This window comes from Vulpes lagopus, chromosome 6 (assembly GCF_018345385.1).
Source record: "Vulpes lagopus strain Blue_001 chromosome 6, ASM1834538v1, whole genome shotgun sequence".
NCBI lineage: Eukaryota > Metazoa > Chordata > Mammalia > Carnivora > Canidae > Vulpes > Vulpes lagopus.
In genome coordinates this window covers 71,679,201-71,702,087 of record NC_054829.1, presented here as the reverse complement: position 1 = coordinate 71,702,087, position 22,887 = coordinate 71,679,201, and the positions used below count along the sequence as shown (strand labels likewise).

General features: G+C 51.8%; 1 protein-coding gene across 2 annotated transcripts in view; it reads right to left on the bottom strand.

The window, feature by feature from the left end:
- The window catches only part of ITPK1 (inositol-tetrakisphosphate 1-kinase), a 164,001-nt gene that overhangs the window by 33,556 nt on the left and 107,558 nt on the right, over positions 1-22,887 (bottom strand). For both annotated transcript variants that reach the window (XM_041758262.1, XM_041758263.1), the window contains one exon: positions 12,689-12,806. In XM_041758262.1, the coding sequence (XP_041614196.1) occupies positions 12,689-12,806 (118 nt within the window). The remainder of the gene's footprint in view (positions 1-12,688; positions 12,807-22,887) is intronic.

Sequence of the window (22,887 nt, the reverse complement as noted above, 5' to 3'; positions counted from 1 at the left end):
AGCTGTGCGGGGTTACGACGTGGTTCCTTCTACCAAGAGGTGGACCCTCGCAGGTGCACACAGCCCCATGCCAGAACCACTGCGCACACCTGTAGGTCTCAGCCTGGAGGAATCTTCTAGCAAAGCAATGGGAAGATTACTACTGTCACCACCATGTGCATGGAAGGACACTGAGGCCCTGGGAGGCCTAAAGCCTGTAGGTAGCAGAGCGAGCTCCCACATAGGCAGCCTGGCTCCAAGGCCTCACAACAGCCTACGAGGTGAAACCTCCCTCCCCATCTCTCCTCAGTCCCTCGAAAGGGCTCTGGGCCCAGAAGGAGTTGGAGAACCTTTTCGTTCCTATCTCAGAGACCAGGAGATAAGAGGTGTCAAGCTGGCTGTGCTTCCCCCACACTGTGGAGAAACACTGTAGGCTGCCTGGGTATGTGTGACCTTGAGAAGGTTCCTTCACTACTCCGTGCCTCAGTTTTCCATCCGTAAGATGGGGATAAACACAACCCTCAGTCCTGTTCATGGAGCTGCTGCCAGCATCAAACGAATCCACACACAGAACACTTATTACAGAAACTGGCACGTAGTAGGTACTGGCGGCAGGTACCCTCCACCGCCCTACTTCCATCATTATCTGCAGGTCTACCGCATTGGCAAGTCTATGATCACCTTAGTGAGCCCAGCACTGCCCCGTATGATCCGACCAGGCCCCTTGGGAGACAGGAAAAAAAAGATGGCCTGGGGGAGAGCAACATGCTGGCTTTTTCTTGCCCGGAAACGGTACTCTTGACACCGAGCATGAAGGAACATGGCTCCTTCCCGTCCATCTGTCCACTGGGACAGAATAGGACTCTTACAGTAGATCAGCAGCAACTGTCAGGCCACCCCCCCAGAGGGCCCCCACCCCCCCTCTCAGCAGAGCACATGGCTCCGAGGCAGCATCCTTATGCTCAGAATACAAGGTCAGATCAGAGCTATCATCCCTAGCTGGGACAGAGAACAGCAATGTCAGCTACGGGCTGAAAAAACACGACAGAGACGAAACGTTCACAGGCCTGATGGTGTTCTCGGCCACAGTCAGCACTGTCTGAAGCTGCACAGTGAAGACTCCTGTGGAAGAGTCTTCTCCAAAGGGAGGGGGAGCGGGGGGCCACGGCTCTGACATGGGTCCCTGACTTGACTGTGTTACTGGAGATGGTGGGTGGAGGGCACATCACAGCAGTGGCTGCAGCCCCTACTGCTCCCTGGAGGCTCTGAGGGGTCTTCTGGTCTTGTTGCAGCTGTCACTGCCCTGCCAGGAGCCTGATCCTCGGGCTATAGGTGAGCTGGCGGGGGCGGGGACAGATGACACTGGAAGATGTGGAATCAGCCTGCAATTGAGGTAGGGGGTGGCTTGTGGGCAGAGACAGAGGGCAAGAAATGCCACAGATCTGACATTTCCTGGTCTGACACTGCCCTGGTCAGCTGGATGGCCGTTTTCTCCCATCGGACTGAGCTAATGACCTGTTTCATCTCCAGAGGGCTGTTTGCACCCGGATGTTCAAAAAGCCCAAGAACAGAGGAGCCAGACACGGCCCGGCAGTGACACAGACATTCCCGAGCCCTACTCCAGCTGATGAAAATAGCTACTGGTGATGGGGATTAACTCCATGGCAGTCGTTCGCAGTGATTTACATCCCCTTCCGGACCAAGGCAGATATTCACTGCCCCCACTCAGCTCCAACTCCCAAAATGCAGCAGCTTTTTTTGTTTTCAAGACATTTCAAAAATAATACCTAAAGTGCTCTCTCTGGCAGTACAAGTTCTAAAAGCAGAACAGAAAATGTTAGCTTGGCCCCCGTACAAAGATGGAAGCTTCTATTGATGAAACTGTCCATATTTTAAACAATGAAACAACTTCCTTAATCCAAAAAGGGCTCTAACCAATCAATAAGAAAGACCAACAACCCAATAGAAAAGTGGGCAAATGACAGGAAGAGATTCACACGCAGAAGAAAGGCAAAGGGCCAATAAGCACATGAAGACATGCTCCATTTGGCCGATGAAGAAAGACATGCAAATTAAGGTAGGTATCATTTCCCTGGCAGATGGGCACAGAGTAGTGAGATCTGCTCAAACTTTTTCAAGAACAATCCAGCAGTACCAGCCCATGTGAGAAATGTTTATAAAAATTTTTGAGAAATTCCACTTCTAGGAATTAATTTTATAGAAATATGCAAGGATCTATGTTTACTACTGTCCAAGAAACAAACAAACAAAAAATTGAACTAGAATGACCTTATGAGCTCAATGTAATTGAGTAAACTATGGTTCTTTCAATCATGTGCTAAAATATTATGTTGCCACCAAAAAGAGCCAAGCAGACCTCCCTCCCTCTTTTATGGGCCATGGAAAGAAGCCAAGATATACACTCAGTGGGGAAAAAAACAAGTTTTATGAGAACACATATGTAATATGATCCTGCTTTTTTTTTTAATATACACACACACACTTTTACATGCATGAGAAGGGTCTAGAAAGATGGATTCCACAGTGCTAAAAGCAGCTGCCTCTGGGAAGTGAGTCACCAACACCCAGGGCCCTGCCTGTCTGATAGAGGGAATTCAAGGTCAGATCTGTGCACAGTAGGAGGTGAGTAGCACCCAGTCTGGGAATTTTTAAAGTGTGCTGGGTGGAGCAAGCTTCTCACCAGAAGCCCTACGGGGAGGAAGAGGAGAATCTATGAGTGATTAAGTGGAAAAAGTCAAGTACTGTCATATTCCACTGATCCTAAGACATGTGTTTTTTCATTTTCCATCCTAGAGGTTGAGATATGTGTCATCATTGACGGTTTATCACAATTTAATTAGCACTTTCCCCCTTATTAGTGTGATATAAACTACCAGTGTGTCTTAACATTAGTGTAAAATTCAGCACACCACCTCCAGAAGCCTCAAGATTCATATTAGTATGTTAAAGGCTCTGAGAAGTCTTGCAGCACAGAACCCTCTCTAACACATCCCCCCTTTTTCCTTCTTTCTCATCTTTGCCTTTCTTTTTACTTACAAATGAGCTGAGGCTAGAACTCAGGGAAGGGGCCTCCTAGGGACGTCTGCAAAAGTCCCAGTTTGAAGAGGGCAGGTTTATTACTTTTTAAAATTCAATATAGTGACCTTTTGGCAAATAGCACAGTAGTGATGCTTATCATCAAGAACCATCAGAGGATGCTAAAATAGCAGGCAAAAGTATGATGAGAAATAGAACATCTGCAAAGGATCTCCGTATAAGATAACCCTAATTACAAAGAGAAAAATAGAAATGAACAGTGGAGAAACGTGACAGCACTCTGGCCAAATGATCGGTTAACTAGATAGAACCCATATCAACGTCATGGCCTCCTGAGATACAGGGGGTGCAAAGAAGGGAAAAAGCACTGCCAGTGCGGTGTTCCTGTCCAAAAGGCTAACGTCAACCTAATGTGGTAACACTGGGAAACATCCCATAAGCCCAAACTGATGCAGGGCTGTTCCACAGCATCATCGTCATCAAAGACAAATAGCCTGAGGCCCTGCCCTAGACACGAGGAAGCCACAGAGAAGGATACCCAGAGGAAGGGCAGCAGCGGGAGAGCTGGTGGAACTTAATGAGTAGTACTGCCATTGATGGGAATTCCCTGGTTTGGAGAACTAAATGTATTGTGGTCACAGGAAATGTTAACTCAAGATGCAGCTGTGTGGAGGGTATGAGGGAACTTTGTGTACCAATGTTTCCAACTTTTTTGGCACATCTATTTAAGAATAAAAAAATTACATGAAAAACCGTACAATGTGAAGTTTAGTATGAAACCATGAGACACTGTGAAAAAGTCATTAAGGTTAGGACAAAAGCCCTGCCTGCTGAGGTCCCCCAAACATTCTCATTTGGGGAAATAAACCCAGGTGATGCATTTATAAACAGGGAGCTGAGTGTTCAGGTAGGATGGATGGAGAGGGGACCACTGCCCTGGATGGGTCTGGTCTCATATGGGTCCTGAGGCCCACAATCCAGGAGGCTAGCACAAATCCAGCACCAAACATAAGTGCAGGAACCCGAGACTACTAGGGTCATGACACACAGGTGTGGTCTGAAACCCACCATGTAGTGTCACCTGGAAGAATTACCATCTGCGGAGTATTTATGCCTTAAATGCACAACCACACTGAATCCTTACAACTACTGATGAAGAAGGTGCTGCTACCATTACCCCTCTTTACAGATAGGAAAACCGAGGCTCAGTAGGTTAAATCACTTGCCTAAATGCATGCAGCCAGGGATGAGGACAGCACCTGAACCCAGGCAGCGTGACCTGTAATGCTTCTGGGAAGATTGTTGCAGAGGTGCAGGTCCCAGGAACAGAGCACTTAACTGAGAAGCAGAAAGCATCAAGGGGTGCTGGGTTGGTACTACAGCCTCTCTGGGCCCCTATCATCATCTTCAAAGATATGGAGATGAGCAGCTTCAGAAGCACTGAGAGTTCAAGATCTCTTTCAGCTGGAAAGACACTATGTGGGCTTTAAATTCACATTAAAGTGTAAATGACTAGGGCCTGACACTTTCTGATCAATCTGACCAAGTATGTCTTGGGTATCTATCTGTCCTCCTCCTCCCCAGGGAAGAGATGTTGAGATTTCTTACATGGGACCTGGGGGTCTCAAGGTGTGATGAGGGAAGGGGGGGACAGGGTCCTGGGAGTCTCCAGTCTGAAGGCATTGGTCATCACAACAAGGGGAAAGAAACTCCAGAAAAGGGAGCTAGTCTCAGAGATATCAGCATCTGGTTCACCAACTGGCCTGGGGCAGCCTTGAATATGTAGGGAAGAAAGGACTGGGCTGGTGGAGCCATCAGGGCCTGGTGGAGTCATTCAGGAGGGGTGGAGTAGTGTGTCTGTGGGTCAGGAGGAGACAGGGCTTCCTAGGAGGGTCTGTGTGCCAGTGGGTGAGCACCAAGCCTTTTATCTGGTGCAGAGCCGCTGAGCTGGATGGAACCAGAGAGAGGCACCTGTGGACCAAGGCTGCTCCTGCCTCACTGCTGTTATCCTGGAGGCTCAGAAGGCTCCATGAGAAGCTGAGTGCACAAACAGGAAAGTTCTTTCCAAGGATGGAACCGAGTCTCCTTAGGGGGCTGCCACCAGTCACTGTGACAGCTCATATCACTCCTAGTCTCTCCTTGGAGCTCCAGTCCTGTGTCCTGGGCCTTTGCAGAGCAAGTGAGGAATTTGGCAGAGGGCTGCCAAAGATAGAGGGTCAGTGCCAGCCTGGAGATGGCAGTCCATCGGGCGTGCCATGGCAGCGTGAAGGCAAGGTGGGAGTCGGGTGCTGGCCTGTGGTCATTCAGCAGAACATCCCAGCTTTGGGACGCTAGCTTTCAGCATAACTCTAGAAAATGGGAAACGAGGGGATCTCTGCACACTCCCCCGGAGGGAGTTACTGCACTTCCATCTCTCTTACCTGGCAGGACTAGCCTGTGGGCCTCAGCACTAGGAGGCCTGGGCCCTGAGAGCTAAGGCAAAAGCTGAGTCTGCTTCCCCAGGAAGAGGGCCACTGCCCTCTGGGCACAGCACTCGGCCTTCTGGAAGGCAGGAGTGTGTCAGGAGAGTAGTTGCTGAAGAACGGGGGGCGGGGAGGGTGTCTGCTCATTCCCTAAGGTACCTCTCACCTCCCCATGCCAGGTAGGCCAAGGAGGGCAGACGACAAGGAAACAGCACTCTGGCGGGAAGAGAAAGAGCAGACCTAGGCCTGCGGGGGGAGGGGTGGCGGCAGTGAGCAGATGTGAACCTGTGGGTGTCCTCCTATCCCTGGGCTCCTCAGTCTGCACTGTGAGTTGGGCCAGCAGGGCTGAACACTCTCAGGATGCGTGGGTCCCCAGGGGCGACACAGAGCCTCCTCTCACAAGGGGACCTCTGAGGCTGAGGATGAGTGGGCAGGCAGGTGGGTGGGGAAGGGACACATGCTGAGTTCCCGCAGGGCAGGACTCCGCACAGTGGCAGAGGTGAGCCCTGGCCCCAGGCCTGGGTAGCAGGTTGTGGCCTCTGATGGGGAGCCAGGGACAGGAGCAGATCCCACCCAGGGTCAGCAGAGGGCACAGTGAGCACTCAACTCACTGAGGGCACAGAGATGGGTGGGGTTCAGAGAATTTGCTGTGAAATGCGCCTGGTGGAGAAAGGAAGCTGAGTTTGGGAGTCAGCACGGGACTTGGCGTGAAGATCTGGTAGCTCTGAAACTCTCGCCTCGCTTGAGTTCCACTTTGAAATGGAGGAACAGCTCAGCCGTGTAGGAGGATTTGCAGCGAGGAGAGGAGCAGCTGCCCACCCAGGGCCTGGTCCTGAGGGCCATCCCCACCACTCTGAGGGAAGGAGACCTACTTCCTCTTGGCAGGTAACGAAAGGAAGGATCCCCAAGACATAGACAGGCCCAGATGCCACCTGAAGCTGGGAAAATGCCTACCTCAGCCTGGCCCACAGCTGGTGCTCAACCCACCATCCCCCCCCCCCCCCATCTGAACACGGGGTCTCTAGCTGGGTCGCTGGAAACATGGACAGTGTTTCCCCTACAGACCCCCAAAGTCAAAGAGAAAACCAGGAGCCAAGCGCCAACCCAGAGCCCCCATGCTCACCCCAGCTTGTAGAGGTTGTGCCACTTGCATGGCCACCTGCTCTGGGAGTTGGTCTGGGCCTGGCCCTGTCCCCTTGGCCTCAGCACTGCAGATTGTGCTGGCTGACCCTCGAAGGAGACACAGCAGGCACCATCAGGCCTCCTTTGAAGCCCCCTTGATAGGTGTTGAAGCATTTTCTTGGTGGGCTGATCCAAAACTTCAGCCCCTTGCACAAAATCAGGCCAGAAGCTGGCTGACTTGGGAGTGACAGTTCTTGGGGTGCGTTCATTCCTGCCCTCCTGGTCCTTCATGTCCTCCACCACCCACAGCTTTTGCCATATGCCTCCCACTTAGAACCTGGGCACCCAGCAGGACCAAAAGGGAACTGACCACATGTGATACCTGATTCAGAGCCACACTCGCTGCAATGAATATGGCCAGACCTGCCGTACACCACCTCTCATGGAGCTGATGGCAGCCCCTGGGGCACAGAGGAGCAAATGATTCTGAGAGGGCTGGTGACCACCCAGGACGAACAAGGGGAGCTGAGCGCGGAGCCCAGGTCTATTGGTGCCAAGGCCTGTTCTTTTCCACGACCATGTGTGGCGCTGCTCTCAAATGGAACAGACAAGGTTCCTGTTTCCTTGGAAACTCTAGGAGCAGAGAGTCCATGACAGGAGCAGCAGAGCTGCTCATTCTCTGTGGAGTGGACCCCAGGGCCTTTCTGTGGTCAGTGTCCTCTTCTGAACACCAGAGGGCACCCACAGGTGCCAGCAGCTGGCAGTGCCCACACACCTGCCCCCAGGCAGCAGAGTCCCGCTGCTCCACATCCATGCAGACTCCAACCTCACTCAGCCCCTGCAGGGCGGGGCGGCAGGACACCCAGGGCTCCAGGAACCATCAGCTAAATTCAAATCCCAGCTCTACCCCTGAAGTAGCAGTGCGGCTGGAGCGGATGAGCTTATGCACTTCAGTGTTCTACCTTTCTCGTGGGGTCACGGTGAGGATTAAATCAGCTCAGACATGTACAGTGCTTCCAACAGTGCCTGGCAGGAGCAATGGCTCCCCGGCACCCAACAAGTGCCGACAAAGTGCGCTCAGACTGGAAAGTGACCCACCGAGGCCACACAATGCAGGGGACACAGGCAGATCTGAGGCCCGAGCCTTGACACCAAGCCCTCTTTCTGGCCTCTCCTCCCCTACCCACAGGCCTTTGCCAGGCACCAAAGGTGGACAGCCGCCCCCCAGCTCTGCCCCTGTCCCCCCCCCCCCCCACACCATAGACCTAGCCTGACTGAGGCTCTGTGGGAAATCACTCCTCCAGGCCCTAAGGAATGTTCCTTTCTCTTCACTTGCTACCTAGATTACTCCATTCTCAGTCCAGCTTCCCAACATACTCCCAGATGAGCCCTGATTACACCCTCATAAAACCCTAGGCAGAAACGCTTCAATCCGTGGTGTGGACCTCCCTCCCCAGGGAGGCCTGACATGCCGATGGCCATCTGTCATCTCCACAGCACATGTCACCCATCACCCACCGCTGCATCAGCACTGAAAGGTCTCTGGAGTCCTCTGTCCTGTGGCCTGATGCCCTCCATTAGCTACCATCCACCCCTACCCCCCAGGGCCAAGACGACCAGCCTGTGTCATCCAACCACAGCACAACTTTTTCTCATGATGCTTTGGCCAGTTCAGGAGCCAGCCAGAGCCTCACCCAGAATTGCTCGGCCTGGGGTGGCAGAGCCAGGCCTTGGTCTTGGGGCTTCCACCTCAAAATCTTGGTCTGTGGCAAAGCAGGTGGCAGGGAGAGACAAGGCCTGCTCGGCAATCATGACTTGTTGACGTGGCCTCCCTCCCCCTCCTCCATGCCTGTGCCAGGCAATGTTCTACTTCTGGGAGGTTCCTGTACTGGGTTTGAACTGGATCCAGGTTCAGTGCCATCTGTGTCTCTGCCTAAGGGGTGTGGGTGCGGCCTTGCTCAGAAACAGTTACCTGTTACAGAACCCTGTGGCCCAAATGCTCTTGGGTGGGTCACTCTGCAAACCTAGTGACTTCTGGCTGCTTTGAGCTGCTAAGGTCACAAGCTGAGGCCACAGCCCCCGGCCAGCTGGAGGAGGAATAGTCATTCCAAGAGTCATTCACCCATGGATTCTCCAGGTAGCAACCCACTTCTCAGGTAAGGTGGTAGACAGTTGTCTCCTGAAACTCCTTCTCCCCATATTCCAGCTCCCAATTTTAGCTGGGCATACGGCTGCCCAGAATAGAGCCCACACTCCCCACACTCCCTTGTGGGGAGTGTGGGGAGCCACACTCCCTTGTGGGGAGTGTGGGGAGCCACACTCCCCTTGCAGCTCAAAATGGAACTCAGTCCCAGCCAATGATGTGTGGAAAGAGCATCATGAAAAAAAAAAAAAAAAAAAGAAAGAGCATCATGTTGTGGCTTCCAGAACCTTTCCTTAAAAGATAACTAGGGCTGCCTCCCCCTGCTTCCTTTTCCTCGGCTCCTCCCATCCCTTACCCTAGACCCCTCTGGATGTGATGGCTGGAGTTTTAGTGGCACCATTGTGGACCAGGAGTCCCACATCACAGAATGACCAGCTGGTAAGAAGTCTGGGTCCTTTCTCTGGGCTTTTCCATGAATAGAGAAATGAAGTTCTATCTCATTTAAGCCACTGTTATTTCAGGTCTGTTGCTACAGAAACTTTAGTACTAACTACATAAGCAGGTTTGAGACCAAAAGGTCTGAGGCAGAGAAAGGTTCCCATCTCCCCTCCAAGCTCTGAACTGGAAGAGGATGAGCTCTGGGAACACAGAACCAAGATATCACCAAGGTACTCGGACGAGGAGTTGGGGGCTCCAGGCAGCAGGCAGTAGGCTTCACCTGTCTCCACAGCTGATGCTCTGCACGGAGACAGAGCATGAACCTCCTGCTCCAAGTGCTCTGCCGCTGCTCCTGGGAGACTGCCACCCCTACTGCAGGGAGCCCTGGGCACCTCCCCAAAGCAGCCTCCCCTGGCCTGTCTGCAGCCACCCAGGATCTCTGAAGCAGGCAGAGCCACCTTGGCATGAAGGACAGTGACACCCTGAGCAGCAGTGTCACTTGCATTGTTCTAATTGTCTGGGGAACTTACAGGGTAATTATGGCCATTTACAGCACACTTAACAGGGCTGCCTCCAGGAATAGCAGGAGTGGGGCGGAGGAGTGCTGGGATGTGCCTCCCAGAGAAGGTTCTCTGCATCTGCAGGGAGGAGGAGCCCGGGTTCTGGGAGGATGGAAGATGGGAGCCAGCAGTGCTTCTATAAGAACAGCTGTGGGGGTGGGGGTGGGAACAGGAAAAGGTTCCAGGAAATCCCAGCTTCTGCCCACCCTCCTGGAAGAATACCAGCCCAGCTTGGTATGCACGATAAGGAAAATCCAGGGTGCAGCGGTCACGGCCCACCCACAGAACAATTCCTGCTGGCTTAGGACCAAGCTGGCTGTTAGGGTTCGGTCACACGTTCCTGCTGGGCATGGAGGGGGCTTCCCCATCCCCCAACCTCCAACCCCCACCCTGCAGGCAGCTCCGGAGCTGATGACACCTGAGTCTGAGGTTTCCTGGACCCAGTAGTGTGGGGGCTGATTCTCTCCCCCCGGGGGTCGGTCACCAGTCCCTTACACACGTGGCTCAGTATGGGTAACTCTTACAATAGGATATAGGTAACGGCTATCAGAACCTGTCTCCAGGCCACGTCTGCACTGATCTAAGACGCATGCTCACGTCCTCATTCGCTTGCTCACACACCGTCAGTAGGTGCCCATGAACGAAGCCCCCAACTGCTTAAGACATTCCAAGTCCCCCACACTGACCCAGTGACCTACAAGTCATGCACAGGCACTCCACACCGCGGCTGTGTGCCACTCTGCTTATACCACTGCCCTGTCTGGGAGGTCTAGGCTGTCACCCTCAGTCTCATCCACCAGGGACAGGCCTGTTTCCTGTGCATGGTGCAATCTGACCAATCACCAGTCCGCGGCTCCCTGACTGCACACCCACACTCCAGGCCCAGGCTCACCCTTGACCACAGCCTTGATGCTCTACCCATGAAAACCGAGAGAGACTCCAAGATCCAATGCAGCTGCTTCAGCCCCCTCCATCATAATGGGAGCTGTGCCAGCAGCTGCCATTTCCGGGTGACACCATGAGCCAAGACCCACGCTAAGTGCTCATTAGATGTCATCGCAGTTATGTCAATCCCAGACCCTGTAGATAAACTACTTATTATCAACATCTTAACAGAAAACCAGCAGGGCGAGGTCAAGGGACTTGGGCCAAGGCCACACAGCACCAAGAGCCCAGATGTAGATACTACCTCAGTCTGTCTCCCCAAAAGCCTGTGCTCTTTGCCCTGAAAAGCCCTTCTCGGCAGTAACCTCCCTGACCCCATCAGAATACATCACTCTTCTCATGAACTTGGGAGGCCACGAGATGTGGTGGCCAACCTGCAACTCCTCCCACCAATTGGGCCTTCTCATCAGGATCAGATTCACCTCCTGTCCCTTCACACACCGTTGGTGTTCAATGCATGCAATTCCCAGGAAGAGGCAGATTTCCTTGCCAGAACCAAAGTTTACCTGGAACATCCCTACAGATCTTCCTTCTCATCTGAGGGTTCTAGTTGGACCCAGGGAAGGAAGGCAAAGGGAAGGGAAGCTGACCTCATTCATCGCTGACCATTCCAGGCCCAAGGGCAAAAGGATGCTGGCATACTGAAAAGGCCTGCCGTTTGGGGGCCACCCAGGAAGCCCACGCTTTAGGTCACCTGCTGAATGCCAGGCACCCAGTGAAACGGGCCTTGAGACCCCCTCTAGGACAGCCAGGTCCAACATCCAGCTCTTCCACAGGGCATGTTCCTTAGAGAAGCAAAGACTCACCAACTCTCCTGGCCAAGGTCCCTGACAGCATCCATGCCAGGGGCTTGCTAGATCTAGGGCCCTCTAGCCGTGGACATGGAAGTTAAGCTGAGGGGCTAGGAGCTGGCAGCCTGAGTTGGAGAGACCTGGCCAGATGCTGGCTCTGCTGCGCACAAGCTGTGTGGTATTGGCCCATCTGCTAACTGCTCATTCTCCACCACTGTCTGCGGAACATGGTGGATAACTGTGCCCACCTCTATGAGCACCAGAAGAGAGAAAGTAAGGAGAAAACTTAAGCTACAGACAGGTTTGCTGCCGGTCTGGCAAGCCAAACTTTTCCCACCAGTCCCACCATCACATGAAACAATGCCAGGCCAAGTCACCAGCCAAGTCAGGATTCAGGGCAACCCAGGTAAGCCACACTCATGGTGTGGGTGGCAGGTGTGGGGTGTGCCTCTCCTGTCCCAAAGATGGATCCTCACACAGCCCTGGGACACGAACAAAACACTTTTCCTTAGAATTAAACAAGAACTCTCAGCAAGGAACGCTTGGACCAGGCAACGAGAACTAGGTTATTGTTCACATGAATCTTTCCCCAAAAGCCCTTCTCACATAAACAAACACCTCTGGAGTGGGACTCCCAGACCAGGGAGGTGGGGAGAACGAGTCCTCAGAGACAAGACGACGTAGCTGGCAGGAAAAGCTCCCACAGCTAAGCAGGAGGCTCTGGCCCTGGAGAACAGAGCGTACCCCATGAGGTCCAGCCGCCACATTACACATCTCCATGTGTTTGATTAAAGGCCCTTCAATTTCTGTTTGTCTCCAGTGCCCAGTTACATAACTCTCCTTGGCTGCCCGCTGCTCAAGTTATTCTACACACACGCCTGCTCTCTAACCACTGTGTTATCAGGACACTTCATCACCACTCTGTGGGTTCACAACAAAACAAAACTGTCTTAAAGTGATTGCAGCCACTCTCTCTCCCAAAGAGCACCCTAGGGCTTTTATTTCCTAACCGCTGGTTAGAGAAGGAGAGAAAAAGGGCCTCCCCAAAACGTGCACCCCACAAGGAATTCAAGTGCTTCCTGCCCCAAAGGGCTTCAACAGATCAGCACCCTATCTCCCTCCGACGCGATGGGACTGTCGAGGTGTCGAGGTGTGCCACCGCCACAGGTGCCGAGCCACGTGCGTCCGTACCTTTCATGTAGGCCTCGATCTTCCGGATGAGCTCATAGGACTTGGAGCGGTCCAGCAGGGTCCTGATGGCAGGCAGGGGGTCCAGGACAATGGTCTCAGGGTGCGCATCGATGTATTCCTGAAAGGAAAACACACCTCTTCCGGTTGGAGGTGGGAGGCTGAGGCAGAAACAAGGTTTCCGCAGGATTCCATCCCTCCGTCCCCCCCCCCTCCTTCCCCCCTCCCTCCAGCAGCCCCTACCTCTGCCCGGGCTTCACCCGCTCTGGGGGGCTTCACCCGGTCTGGGGCGGTTGCCTCCACGCTCCGGGCCACCCGGCCACGGCGGGATCACGTGGTGCCGATCAGACCAATCAGCACCTTCCACCCTGGCCACGGGCCCGTGACCCGAGCTGGTCCTATCAGGCGCAGGCTCCGAGCTCTTGCTAGGGATGCTGGGACAAGGCCGGTCCCCCCACACTGAGGCGCCGCGCGGCGGGGAGCGGCCCGCTGGGCTCTGAGGCGGGGACCTGAAGAGCCCGGAGTGAGGAACGGGGCTGACGGGGCGCGCAGGCTGCTTCTGCTCAGCTCGTCTGGGCGCACAAAGGCCCCCCCCCCCCGAATGCAGCCCGCTGCCCATGTGGATCACACCCCGCACGGAAAAGGCCCTGGGGCGGGCGGCGGCGGCGGCGGCGGGAGGGCGGCTGTGGAAGGGTGGGGAGAAGCCCGGGCCCGTGTGTCTGCCGCCGGGGAGAGGACAGCCAGGACAGACGGCCCCGGGGCAGCCTGCGGCCCGCGAGGGGCCCCCGACCGCGTTGGGAAGCCACGCCAAGGCGCACGGCGGGAGGAGCTGCGTCTCCGAGAATCCGGCGCTGCGCCTCGCCGCCTCCGTGGGCCCCCCAGCTCGGCCCGGGGCCTGGAAGTGGGGCTGGCCCAGGCCCAGGGCCCTGTGAGTCTGCGGCCTGAAGTGTGGGATGCGGGAGCCACGGGGGGCGGGGGCGTGGCCAGGAGAGCCTGGGTGTCAGGGAGCTGTCCGTGATGAGCCGCAGTGTGTCCTCAGTGGGTCGCGCTCGTCCTGAGCCCTGGGGCTTGAAAGTGTGACCTTCTTTGGAAACTGTCTTTACAGACGGAATCAAAGGAAACTGAGGCCGCACGGGATTGGGATGGACCCTGGTGCACTGGCTGGTGTCTAAGATGGGGACCAGCAGACAGAGACACCGCGAGGCCCTCTGAGGACAGACAGGACCCAGGCCGCGCCTGCCCAGGATCCCCAGCCGGCCACCAGGACGGCAGGAGAGCGGGCGCCTCTAGCAGGAAGCAACCCCAGACGCCCTGACTTCAGATGTCTACTTCCTTAACGTGATGGAGAAAGAACTCCCTGTTGTGTGAAGCCACCGAGGGTGTGGTGCACCGTGTCCAGGCCGCCCCAGGGAAGGAATAAACCAGCTTATTGCATCCTCCTGCCCCCATCTACAAGACCAGTCTGCGGGGTCGGCAAAGGCCAAGGAAAAAGCCACAATGCTGCTTTTCAAGTCAGCCTTATCAACAAAAAAGAAAGCACCGTTTGAAACTACTCTTTTTTTTTTTTCAGTGAGCCTATTTTGGTTCCTAGTAATCATTTTTAAGAGCTCTCAACACAAAGCCAGAGATTTATATCTACTTCTCTCCTGAAATTTGCTCCCATCCCCCCGCCCTTGTGTTTCATACCAGAGTATCTGGTTATGGGCTCATTTGTGTCTTTTTTTTTTTTTTTGAATGTTTTAAAAGACACTTCTCTGTTCCTAAGGGGGTGGCCAGAACATGCCAGCGGGGAGTTCTTCCCATCCCCACACCCATGAACTCTCTGGGGCCCACACGCTCTCCGCCCCTCTCCCTGCACACCCATCCTATAGACATAAACACAGAAGAGAAATCACCTTCCTCCTCCTCCCAAGATAGGTCAACAAGTCAGCTCAGTGACTGGCCCTCTTCCCTACTTATACAGAACAAGCCTGGCAGCCGATGCACACGAGCCCACAGTGGCCACCCACAGGGGCTGTGAAAAGCTGAGAAGTATCCTCAAGAAAAGATTATTACAAGCTGCATTCAGGCCACGGTTCCTGTCCAGTTCTCTCCTACAGCCCCAGCCTCACATAAGTGCCTAAGTGCCTGCATCTCTCCAAGGCTGGCTCCCCATCAGCAACTATCCCCATCAGCATCATTTCTTTGAACCAGGTCTGCCATAAGAGTGTATCATTCACGGGACACCAAGATTCCCACATATGTACAAAATGTCACTGTCTTCATGTTAGAAGATCATTCACATAACAAACTGCACATCACCCACAGTGCTTAGGACATTGTGCAGAGTATTAAAGACACATGGGCTTTAATACTACTACTTCGCCCAGGATCTGTAATCCTGGCCAACAAATTCATATTGTGGGTTATGACCTGAAGGCCCTGAACTGTCCCCACACACCCTCTCCTCCTCCCCTACCCCAACACACTAGGAAGCAGCCTGGTGCAGAGAGAAGAGTAAGGGCCCAGGACTCAAACCCAGGCTCTCACTGTTACCACCTCCCAGGGTCACCCTGGGCAGGCCACCTGGCTTCTCTCAGTTCCCTCGTCTGTGACTTAAAAACCTAAATTGGAAAAACAGGACTAGCGTGTATGGAGGCAGACTTTGGGGCCACACATGGGGGCTGTTTTAGAACTGGATGGAGAGCCACCTGCTAGAGGCATTACAGATAATGGCACACACACACATGCTTGCTGGCTTGCCTAAAAAGAGGAGGCAGTATCAAAGATGCTGGCTTCAATGGGCTGGCCCAGTTCTCCCCCAGCAACTGAGTCCCATAAAGTCCAGACAGGATCCTTCCTCCCCCTAGAAAATCCACACCCCGCCCCAGTCTCAAGAAGAGTATCCGAGTAGTTGCTGGATCTGGTTCCACTTTTATGTGTTAGGGCAGTGACCTTTAAAGAGAGAATTCAGAATCATTAAGACATGGATTTAAGCCAAACTCATGAGGGAAAGAAGTTAGAAGAAACCAAAGGGGAAAATATCTGACCAGCAGGCGCCAACAAGCTTTTGACCCAGGATGAAAGCATCAGTATTAACAGAAGAATTATTCCTAAACATGATCTCTTTTGGGACAGGACAGAGAGGGCAAAGAAAGTGTTTTTCCAATCACCCCGCTATCCACAAGTGGATCTCCTTCCAAGCCTTTCAGCTTATCTATTGTACCACAGGCCTCATGCATTTTTCACAAGACTCTTAGAATTACCAAACCAATTGCTGGAAAAGTGAGCACCCTGTACCATTTTATCACCACTCAGAAGAAGAAAGGCCCAAACGGTCTCCATGGCAAATGGTAAACACATGTTCCTTTAGAACGTCTGCCCATAACACCTACAAAGGGAGCCTGGATGTTAATTAGGGGGGAGCCCAGCTTGAAGCAGACGGAAAAGGGGGGGAGCAGAGATAGAGAGCCCTAGTCAGAGGGACAGGAGGAGGGTTAGAGAAAGCAGACTGTTTGTTGAGGGGACAGAGAGGCAGAGGCCAGCCAGGTGCCCCCTGCCCCTAGGCCCAAAGGATGATGATGCCAAGAGGGATGCTGGGCCCTCTCTGCTAGGCTAGGGGAAGTCCATCTTTCCCCACCAAGAATGTGAGCCAAATGAGATGACCAGGATGAACACCACAAATACCATTTCTTCTGCAGTTCCATTTATGGACAGGAAATGAGAGATGCAAGGGTTTGCTCTTCTCTAACAGAAAATGTAGGCAGAAGTCCCAAGTTCAAATCCGCCTCTGCCACTTATTCCATGTCTATGAAAAAGAAAGTATAGTTTATCTCTCTGAGATTGTTTCCTGGTGTGCAAAATGTCCATTTTACCCCCAAAGACTCATTTATTTCAGAGAGAGAGAGAGTAAATGCATGAACATAAGTCGGGGGAGGGCGGAAGTGAGGGAGAGCAGACTCACCACTGAGTGTGGAGCCTGATGTGGGGCTCAATCCCCTGACCCTGAGTTCAAGACCTGAGCCGAAACCAAGAGTCAGATGCTTACGTGAGCAATAAGCAACCTACGTGCCCCTGCATTTTGGATCAAACCTATCTCAGGTAGCTGCTGTGGGCAACAAGACCTGGACACGAAAGGAGCTGGTAGATAGAAAAACAAAGAGAGTTCTCAGAATTGGACAACACGTGGACTCTTGGCACCAAACCTGACTCAAGGTCTCTGAACTTACCCTGCCATGCCTCGTGCAGCAGGCAGGGGCATGCCAGCCCTGCACCTGAGGTGAGCAACAGGGCTATTCTGGCTGGGTGGGGTCAACCCTCCTGCTGACGCCCAGAGCACCACAAAATCCCATGCCCTGTGGCCCAGGCTCCAAGGTGCACCCTCTGTGGACAGGTCCTGGCAGAGCCCACAATGCCAGCTGCAGCCAGACAGCCAGCTCCTTACAGGGGAGCGAAAGAAGTGCCTGTGCATAGTTCCTGCCGCCTCAATTCTCAGAGGTAATAGACGTTCTGGCCCACTCCCCCAAAACACTGCAGGCCCCTTTTTAGAAAGTGGTGATTCACATTTAGAGATGCATGCTGGGGGATCCCTGGGTGGCGCAGCGGTTTGGCGCCTGCCTTTGGCCCAGGGCGCGATCCTGGAGACCCGGGATCGAGTCCCACGTCGGGTTCCCGGTGCATGGAGCCTGCTTCTCCCTCTGCCTGTGTCTCTGCCTCTCTCTCTCCCTCTCTCTCTGTGTGACTATCATAAATAAAGAAAAATTTTGGAAAAAAAAAAAAATAGAGATGCATGCTGAAATCATTTATAGATTAAATATGAGTGGAATACAGGTCGAATCTGCTTCAAAGTAACCAGGCACAGGGAATGGTGAGAGAAGTAGGTGAGGCAGAGAGAAAACAAGAGTGGCCATAAGTTGCTAACTTGTGAAGCTGGGTGGTGGCATGTGGGAGTGTGTGCTGTAGCATTCTCTCAAGTATTTAAATTTTCTGTAACAAAAAATCGGGGACAAAGCAGAGGGAGGGAGTAAAGTAACCAGGCAGGTCCTCCCTTTCTTCAATCCCACACACCCCTTGTGCCAGATACAGATTCAGACACCAACACTATCTTTCCAGAAGGAGCAAGAGGCAGCTAGCCAGATGGGAAACACAGTGAGAGATTAATTATGGAAAAGATGATAATAAATAAAAATCATCATAATTTTTAAATAATAGCAGTCACCACTTACCCAGGACCGGCTGGCTACATGCACACAGCTGGGAAAATGTGGTTTTCAAGCACCATGTCCTTTAATATAAAAATCAATGAGGTGAGAGCTGAAATTACAGAACTCTTAGAAGAAAGCACTGGTATACATCTCTTCATGGCCTTGAATCAGACAACAGTTTCTTAGATATGAGACCAAAAGTAGAAAAGAAAAAATAAGCTGAACATCATCGACATTAAGTGCTTTTGTGAATCAAGGACACTACCACCCGCCTGAGACCTGGCAATAGCCTCACTTCATGGCACTCATGACCCAGCCGCTAAAAGGCCACCTGCTGGACTGTGTGCCTGAGAGCTGGGCCAGGCACAGCCTAACCTCTAATCTCCATAGCAGGATTGGGAAATCAGGCGCAGTGAGATTTTCTGTTCCAGAAATCTCCCCTGTAGGGGCACGGAGCAGGGATAGAAGCAGCATCACCACACAGAACACAGGAGGGAAGCCCCTTCTCCTCTCCAGGCTTCTTCCTCCTCTAGAAGGCACATGCCAATCCTGTGAAGATGCATGGGAGCTGGAAACGGCGAGACCTGAAGTAGAACCCTGCCTTTCCCCCTTAGGACTCTGGGTCTCCATAAGCCTCAGGCTCCCATCTGTCAAATGGAGACTGCCATAGTTCCTACCTCACAAGATGTTCTTAAACAAAAGAGAGAGAGAGAAAAAAAAAACCCTGAAAAACAAAAACCACGTTTATTGAGATAGATTTCATATACCATTCAATTTACCCACTTAAAGCTTACAATTCAGTGATTTTCATATATTGACAGAGTTGTGCAACCGTCAGCACAATTAATTTTAAGACATTTTTACCTCCCCCCCCAAAAAAAATCCCATACCTTTTAGCTATCAGCTTCAATTCACCCATTCCCTCCAGCTCCTGGACATCACTATTTGTTTCTATACACTTGCCTATTCTGGAAATTTCATATAAATGAAATCCAGTGCAGTCTCCTGTGACTGGCTTCTTTCACTTAGCATAATGTTTTCAAGGCTCACCCATGCTGTAGCATGTGGCTGAATCATATTCCACTGTGTGGATCTACCGGATTTGTTTAATCTGTTGATCAGGTGACACGCATCTGGTTTGTTTTCACCTTGCGGCTTCTATGAATAATGAACATTTGTATACAGGTTTTGTGTGGACTAGCAAGTTTTCATTTCTTTTGGATTATATGCCATATATTCTTGGGTAAGAATGCAAAAGATCACATAACTCAGCTGCTCAGGCATGGATGTTTTAGGTAGCGATCACAGCAATCTACCATGGAATACAAATAAACCATTTCCTTGGTTTCTAAAAGCTGCAATCACACAAAATGCTAGATTTGACCCTCAAAGACATCTCTGTTGTTTATAGAGTAAACAACTCTATTTTTATTCTCATTTCATAGATGAAAACACTGAGTCTCTGAAAGGTAGTGACCGGCTCAAGGTCATAACCAGCTGGGGCTCTGCCAGGATTCAAAACCACCCATTACGACGTCGAACCCAAGGCCCTGCAGTGTACCTTGTCACCTACCTAAATACAAGTTATGTGGCTGAAGTGCTTTTAATTCCCAGGAAGTCTAAGGACTCATTTCTAATCTAAGTGCTAAATAACCTGTACACAACTCAGGCAGGTCTAGAATAGGAGAGGACCAAAGCCTGGGGCCAGTGATGGGAAGTTGGGAATGAAGAGACCGGGAGCTGCCCAGACCGTCCGTGGACCTCATAGTATCTCCTGGGTTTCTGGGAGGCCGGCTCTCTGAACCATTCCTAAGTATCATATCTAAGCACTTAGAGAGCAAACATGCAAGCACTGCGGTGAGAGTGAGTCCCGCCCATGTTCCGGGACTTTCGATCTCAGCAAGGTGGGACAGGAAGCAGCACAGTGAATGCTGAAAAGGAGTCACATACAGGGCTGGGGAAGCTAAGTGCCAGGTTCCCCTGCCAACCCTTCCTGTGCATATTAACCTGAAGGCTGGAGGGAGTGGCAGAGAAGCTTTCTAGGAGGAGAATTAGAGGATTAAAGTAAGTTTCAGAGAAACCCTGCTGGCCAAGAGTGGTGTTGGGGACGACCAGGTGGGAAGCCATTCACAGAACAGGGATTTGAGAGCATTCAACTTGTTGGAGAAAGTTAGCATTCTAGTTTGGTAATTAGCCTCTTTCCTTCCAGAGTCTCTGTTCCACACCCCCAGGAAACTGTCACATGAGAGCCCGGCGGGTCCTCACTGAGCATGGAAAGAAAAAGAAGGGGCAAGGCAGGTTGGATAAAGGCAGGGAAGGAGTGGGAGCCCATGTGTGGCTCTAGGGAGCAGCTCTGTGCTACTGTTTGATCTGGCGGTTTACACGGTATATCTGGTTTGTAAAATTCATGAAACTTCTCACTTAGAGGTACAGTTTTCTACATATGTATTACACTTCAACTTATTGGGGGAAAAAAAGGAAAGCGAAGAAAAGCACTGGACTAAACAAATAGCAAGGACCGGTCCCAGTCCCTGCTCTGCAGCGTGGTCTGCCTTGCATTTATCCTCTCTGGGCCTCCAGCCTCCTCTTTGGAGTAGGCCAAGGATGGAAAAGGAGGCACAATCTACCACACCTCCCCAGGGCCATGGCAGCTATCACCACTGATCATGGCAGCAGTCACTTGGGGATCACAACAACCTTTTGTACTAACCCAATGGGATTCAGAATCCTGATCATCACTTGGTTGTAGAAGTTAGATAAGCACAGGCACTCAAGGCAAATCCCACACACCATGCCTAGAATGAACTCCTCAGGCTGATTCCCAAGACCCTGTGAGTCAGAGTCTGTGTGTTTCCGTTAGCGCTCTGTCACCAAACAAATGTGGAGGAAGACTGACAAGGCTTCCCTGTGGCTGTTAAAAATTACTCACTGGGGCTTTAATGGAAAAAGAGGTAACCTTGGGCTTACTCAGCAGAATCTCACTCCTTCGACTCTTCCTGAGAGCACAGCCCAAGGCCAGATCTTCCAGCTGATGGCCACAAAGCTGGCCTTTGAACTAGCTCCTTCCACACCAAGTGGTGGATGAAAGACAGGAAGTTTCCAGTTCCTAAAGTCTTAACACTGTGATGGAGGTCCTGGCAAGACACCAGAATGAGTTATTACTAATAATTACAATAATAATGATTTTGATAGCAGCCAACTTTTCCTGAATGTTCACCAAGTACCGGACAGTGTTCTACACACTTTCAAGAACTGACACACTCATTCCTCAGAACAGCCCTACACAGTATGTCCTATTAGCAGCCCCATTTGACAGATAGAGAAAGTAAGGCTGCGAGCACCTCAGTACCTTGCCCAGGCTCTCCCAGTAATGAAGTAGCCAAGATGGCATCTGATCCAGGCTATCTGACTAGTTCTCTACTCAGCAAAGGCGGCATGGAAGCCCTAGTTAAAGGAAAGACACCTCAATCTTAGCTACAGCCAGAATTTCTCATGTGCATTCTTTCAAAATTTATGTTAAATAAAAAAAAAATAGGTCTTTCTCATGTTCTGCTAATGAGAAGGACATGACATTTGGTGCCAGTACAGGTATTTAAAGCACCCAAGAAAAAAAAAAGCACCCAAGAAAAAAATGGCAAAAGAGTTTGCAATTTTCTTTCCTGGAAGCAGAGTCACAGATGGTCAGACCTTGCAAAACCTAAGGTCCCTCAGTCCAGCCCATCTTTTCAGAAAGGAAAGAGAAGTCGAAACTAGCCTGAGGTCACAGTGACGTGGCAGAGATGACCTCCATCTGCTCTCCTACCACCCCGGAGTCTGCCCAGGTTCACTTGGCTCCCAGAGGTCCCAAGGAACAGCCACATTGGGCTAGAGTCTCTGCTTCTGTTGCCAGCTCTGGATCAAGACAAACTAACAACAGCCACAAGACAACTACCTCTTAGGAGAGTAATAAATGGCATGACCAGATGCTAGAGACCACAATGGCCTCTGTGACGAAGATCCATATGGCACCAAGGGAAAGCCCAGGGCAGGGTTCTCAAGGCCAGCACATGCTGCACGCACAGGATGCCTGCAGCGGGCACCTACCAAGTGAGGGAGTGGGACCCGCAGAGGGAGGTCTAATAGATAAAACAGTGTCATGGGCAATCAGACTTTCAAATGCACAGTATGCTTCCAGAGAAAGTGAAACCCATTCCTGGGAGATCGGCTCCACATGAGGATGAGGTCATGAGCCATACTGAGCAGAGCTTTCTGGGGAGGACAGCTAACGAATCCTCTGGGAAGACTACTGAAGCCATGGAATCAACAGTATTCACGGACATGAAATCAAATGAAGCTAGAGCCAAATGTCCCCCAGGCAAAGCCTTCCTGGCACCACCCAGAATACCTGTTTGTTCATTACACCTTACAGAAAACCACATACAACAGATAGTCCTGGAGAATCCAAGCCAGACCTAGGTGTCTTGATGCAACAGAATGTGCTAGGCAGCCAACCATGGCCCTAGCTAAACCAAAGCACCCTTGACTATTCTAGAATCACAGGCTAGGTGTCTAAAGAGGTAGCCAGGTTGGGCATAGGGCTGGGACTAGCGATGCATTCAGATAAACCTTGGAGGTGGGCTTCTGGAGGCCAAGAAAGCGTTGTGGCAGCATCTAGTACATACCAGGGGCAGGACTGCCAAGTCCAGCCACACAGGGTACCATTCACAGAGTCTGCCACTGACCTGTGCAGTGCACAACCTACATAACAGTCCAAGGTTTTTGCTTTCCAAACACTGGCTAGCTGACCATTTCTTTCCGCCCAGCAGCACCTGGCCAATCCCAATCCTAGCATGAGGACCCTGAGACACTGTGAAAGTTAGGGTAAAGACAGTCAAGAAATTCGGGTTCAAGTCCTAACACAGCCATTAACTTTATGTGTACTTCTGAAAGGCACTTGAATCATCAGTATTTCAGTTTTCCCACCTACAAAAACAAGTAGGTTAGAATAACATTTTTATAACATAAAAATGTCCTAGGATT